The 5,081-nt window shown below is 34.0% G+C and overlaps 1 protein-coding gene across 1 annotated transcript; it reads right to left on the bottom strand.

Annotated features, from left to right (window-relative positions):
* Nucleotides 1-425: 425 nt before the first annotated feature.
* Nucleotides 426-4,502, bottom strand: LOC137644019 (uncharacterized). The gene is made up of 2 exons (XM_068376899.1): nt 694-4,502; nt 426-545 (listed from the first exon to the last, which is right to left on the bottom strand). Exon 1 carries the CDS (start codon nt 4,458-4,460, stop codon nt 972-974), a length of 3,489 nt encoding a protein of 1,162 aa, XP_068233000.1. The 5' UTR covers nt 4,461-4,502; the 3' UTR covers nt 426-545; nt 694-971.
* Between the last annotated feature and the right edge of the window lie 579 nt (nt 4,503-5,081).

The raw sequence follows: 5,081 nt of genomic DNA, 5'->3' as shown, positions 1-5,081 counted from the left end.
TCATCATCATCATCAGCTGTGACTAGTCCACAGCAGGACAAAGGCCTCAGACATCTGTGTTACAGGTTCTTTTGTATTAGGCCATAAAAATACACATTGACGTATCAAGAGGAAAGTTTCAATGCTAAGACTCAAAATCCAATTCAAAATGCTATTATTCAAATAAACTATCAATAAAAAAATAAAATCTAGTTTGTAAGGATTCAAAACCATATGCATTACAAAAAAAAAAAAAAAACAAGCAGGATCCAAACACATATAACACACAAAAAAACAAAATGGGGGGGGGGACAAAGATCCTCAGTCATCAATGGTACACAGACACATACATATTTATAATTACTGTGGGGTCGGAATATATCAAGAAATACTCTGTAGACACTAAACGAATTAGCCCTAGCTGTTCTTGTGAACATTACGTGGCTCTGTATTTATTTATTGATTTTAGCCCCGTTCAGTGTTGATTCTCAAATTTGAGTATAATAACATTCCATGGTCCTTTATGTAGTTTATTATATAAACCATGAGCCATTAATTGAGTATAACTGAAAACAAAAGAAAACACTTTTAGGCTAATGCCTACAAAACTGGTAGGATGCCATTGGCTATATCAAAGGTACAAATAAAAACATATAAAACATAATATCAAAAAGGTACAAAAATACATACTATAAGCAAATTAACGTATCTTACCACAATTTTGGGGACTTAATCCATTAGATATACATGAAGAAATCCATGACAAGTAAGTCACATTTCATGTGCTTGAATCTGAGGCTGCAGTTGTTGTGATTGTTTACATCTACCCAGTAGAGTGGGAAGTACCTCGTCCACCTTGGTGGAATGTATTTTAGTATTGTTTCAAGACTCAGATATAACTAGGTGTTCTAATGACAGTAACAATGGCTCCCCTAAATTGTGATAACAATTTAAACAATAACTATACTATTGGGGAATGAATATGAGATTCTTTACAAACAATAAAATCTTAATATACAGGTTAGTCCATTCCATACTAAATAAAAATATACAGTACATAATGACTTAATGCTCCCTGATGGGGACTTCCCTGTTGTACTTTCTAATAACATTACAACTGAATGAATAGGCCTTTCTAGAATTGTAGCTGTCTTGTGGCGTTTACCATTTTCATCAAGAAAAGCATCTGCTACTAACAATTTAATTTTTCTAACATGGCCAGCTTCATCTGCGTTTGTTTCTAATACCCGGCCTAACATCCACTTGTTGCGAGGTAGATTATAGTCTTTGATTAAAACTATATCATCAATTTCTACATTCCTTTGAGGCTTTAACCACTTTTGGCGTATTTGTAACGATTGTAAGTATTCTCTTTGCCACCTTTTCCACAACTGATTAAGAAGACATTGTACACGCCTCCATTTTTTCTTTGAAAACATGTCCTCTTTTACAAAATTACCTGGAGGAGGCAAGACTACCTTAGACTTCAATGTCAGAAAATGATTAGGTGTCAAAGGTTCTACATTTAAAGGATCATTCAAGTTATCTGTGGATAATGGCCGCCCGTTTACAATATTTTCTGCTTCAGTCATGAATGTTCTCAAAGATTCATCGTCTAAAATTTTACTATTGTTAGATAGCAATACATTCAAAATATTTCTAACAGATCTTATTTGTCTCTCCCAAACACCACCCATATGACTTGCATGAGGTGGGTTCATTTTAAATGTTATAAAATCACATTGGTCCTTTAATAATTCATTTTTAATATTTTCAACCTTCATTTCTCGGAGGCACTTTGCAAACTCGTCTCTTGCACCAATAAAGTTGCTACCTTGATCTGAACGCAGTTGTGCGCAATGGCCTCTTCTACAAACAAATCTCCTATAAGCATTTAAGAAAGAGTCTGTACTGAGAGAATGGGCAGTTTCAATGTGTATTGCCCTAGTTGACATACATGTAAATAATACACCATACCTTTTGAGCTCTTTTCTACCTTCCTTAATTATAAATGGACCAAAATAATCAACTGCACTGTAAGTGAATGGAGAAGACATTTCTACCCTATCCTTTGGTAAATCAGCCATCTTCTGTGTAAGAGTATCATGTCTAATTTTTCTACAAGTTACACATTTTGATATATGTTTCGCTACTAAGGATGATCCACTTATAATCCAGTAACCACTAGATCTAATTTCGTTTAAAGTTAAATTTCTACCTTGATGGTGTACTTTATTATGATAGTGACAGATTATCAATTCAGTAATATGACTATTCTTTGGCAAAATCACAGGATATTTTACATGGACATCAAAATTACTTCTGTTTAATCTACCACCCACTCTTATTAAGCCATCACTACCAATAAATGGATCAAGCTTGTACAAATTGCTAGATTTCCTTAAACATTTATCAAATTTGTTATTGCTTATACTTAACAACTGATATTCATATTGAAAAGCTTCTCTTTGGACTAATTTTATAATGGTAATTTCTGCCTTAATTAGCTCTTCTACAGACACATGAACATACTCAGTATATAATGATTTCTGTTTAAATTTATCAATAAACCTATTACATAAAGCTAATGACCTTCTGGCACGTGTCCAATCTGAGAAGTAATTAAGTCTGGTAAGTATGGTAGCATAATTATTATCATCAGTGTTAATTGCCAGTGACACTTTCTTTAATTCTGGATCTTCATCTGTAACTTCAAATGAACATAAAGTTTCATTATCAGCATTATTATGTTTTAAGAATTCAGGTCCATGCCACCACATATAGTTACTAGTCAGATCATGAACAGACATGCCTCTTGAACATAAATCAGCAGGATTATCACTTGAGGAAACATATCTCCATTGTTCAGGCAAGGTGTGATTTCTGATTTGCGCAACTCTGTTTGCAACAAAAACCTTAAACTGTTTACATTGATTAGCTATGTATCCAAGAACAATTGTACTATCTACCCAAAATACTTCTTTACTAATATTGACCTTCAACTCCTTTTTTAAGAAATAACTCACTTTCACTGATGCTAATGCAGCAGTGAGTTCTAACCTAGGTATTGTAAAAGTTTTCAAGGGAGACACTCTTGATTTAGCCATAACTAACCTAGTATGTACTTGTCCATTTGCATCTGTCATTCTCAAGTATGAGCATTGACCATAACCCTTCTCACTAGCATCAGAAAAATGATGCAATTCATAGTCTATGACATTCATGTTGGCTGGTTTATAACATCTCTCAACTTTAATATCTTTCAATTTGGGTAATTGACTTAACCAGTTTTCCCATTCAGTAATTACAGTTTCAGGAATAGGATCATCCCAGCCAAGGTCTTGCTTACATAGGGTTTGCAAAACTTTCTTACCTGTAAGAATGAATGGTGATATCATGCCTAGAGGATAAAAAATAGAGCTAACTATGGATAAAACATTCCTTCTAGTACTAGGCCTTTGAATGGGTTTGACATTAAAATTAAATGTATCTGTTTCAGTACACCATTCCATACCTAATGTTCGTTCCACTGGCAATTTATCTTTCGTTAAATCAAGATTCTTAACTGATTGAGCAACTTCATCAGGACATATAGCCTTTAAAACTTCAGCATTATTGGCAACAAATTTGTGCAAATGGAAACCACCCCTTTTACATATCATCTGACTGTCTTTGGCTAAGTTTATGGCTTCCTCCACTGTGGCTACAGACTTTAAGCCATCATCCACATAAAAGTCTTCTTTAATGAACTCTGCTGCCTTTTCAGTAGTTTTATCCTTAAATCTATCAGCAGCAGCTTTCAAAGCATAGTTTGCAACAGATGGAGAGCTTCTAGCACCAAATAGATGAACAGTCATCCTATATTGAACAATGTCGCCATCTAAATCATGGTTATCAAACCACAGAAATCGTAAAAGATTCCTGTGTTCTTCATTTACTAAAACTTGGTGATACATTGCTTCTACATCACAAGTAAATGCAACAGAATGATTTCTAAATCTACACAAAATACCAGCTAGACTATTTGACAAATCTGGTCCCTGAAGTAAACAATCATTCAAACTTACATTTTTATACATAAAAGAGCAATCGAATACTACTCTGATTTTGTCAGTCTTTCTGGGATGGTAAACCCCATGATGTGGCACAAACCAAACCTTTCCATTAGTTAGGCATGTTTCATTCAAAGGAACCCTTTCAGCATAACCCTTATCAATCATATTCTTCATGAAATTTATGTAATCATTTTTCATGCTTACATTCTTCTGAAGCTTTTGTTTTAAGTTGGATAGTCTTTTCTGGACTACTAACTTATTATCTGGAAACTGAATACCACCTCCTTTGAGTGGCAATGGAATTTTAAACTGTTTACCATCAATAATCTTAATACCATTACTAACAATTTCAATAAACTGTCTTTCTTCTACTGACAAAGCTACCTCATCGTCACTAACATTACTTATGAAATCAGATTCAAACATCTCTCTGACATGATGAGGCTCATACACTTCTTTTACTTTGGTTGGTACTGTAAAGATGTTATTTGATATCATGGAATTTATTTCAATTTCTTCAACTACTGTTCTATTAACAACAACATCACTTTCTAAATTATTCTCATTGACATTTACATTACCAATAATTCCCCATCCAAGAGCTGTTCTCTGACCATAGGGCTCATTTCCAGACCCAGGAATGATTTCTAAAGGTTTGACAGCTTTTATACAGTTTATGCCTATCAATAGACCTATCTCAATGTCAGGATTATACTCTACTAGCCTTCCAGCAATTTTCTTAAGATGAGGCCATCTTAAAGCTGAACATTTTTTAGGGATTTGTGCTCTTCTTGCAGGAATAGTTTTTCTAGAGTAGACACATGGTAAATTTACAGTACTATTTTCATTTATGCCCTTCACTGATAAACCAAATACTTTAGTACTTGTTATAGCCTCTTCACCCAGCATAGTCGCTATCTTGATGACAGAATTTTGGCCATTGACATTCATATACCTTAGGACACTTTCTTTGATAAAACAAGCATCTGACTGATCATCCAATACTGCATATACCATGACCTTATTATTTGTATTCCTATGGCTTAA

This window comes from Palaemon carinicauda, chromosome 7 (assembly GCF_036898095.1).
Source record: "Palaemon carinicauda isolate YSFRI2023 chromosome 7, ASM3689809v2, whole genome shotgun sequence".
Taxonomy (NCBI): Eukaryota; Metazoa; Arthropoda; class Malacostraca; order Decapoda; family Palaemonidae; genus Palaemon; species Palaemon carinicauda.
The sequence above is the reverse complement of the archived record's forward strand: the minus strand, read 5'-3'. Positions and strand labels throughout refer to the sequence as shown.

Excerpts from the sequence above, each read along its gene's own strand:
- LOC137644019 (XM_068376899.1), bottom strand. The coding sequence starts at position 4,460 with ATGTTTGAATCTGATTTCATAAGTAATGTTAGTGACGATGAGGTAGCT.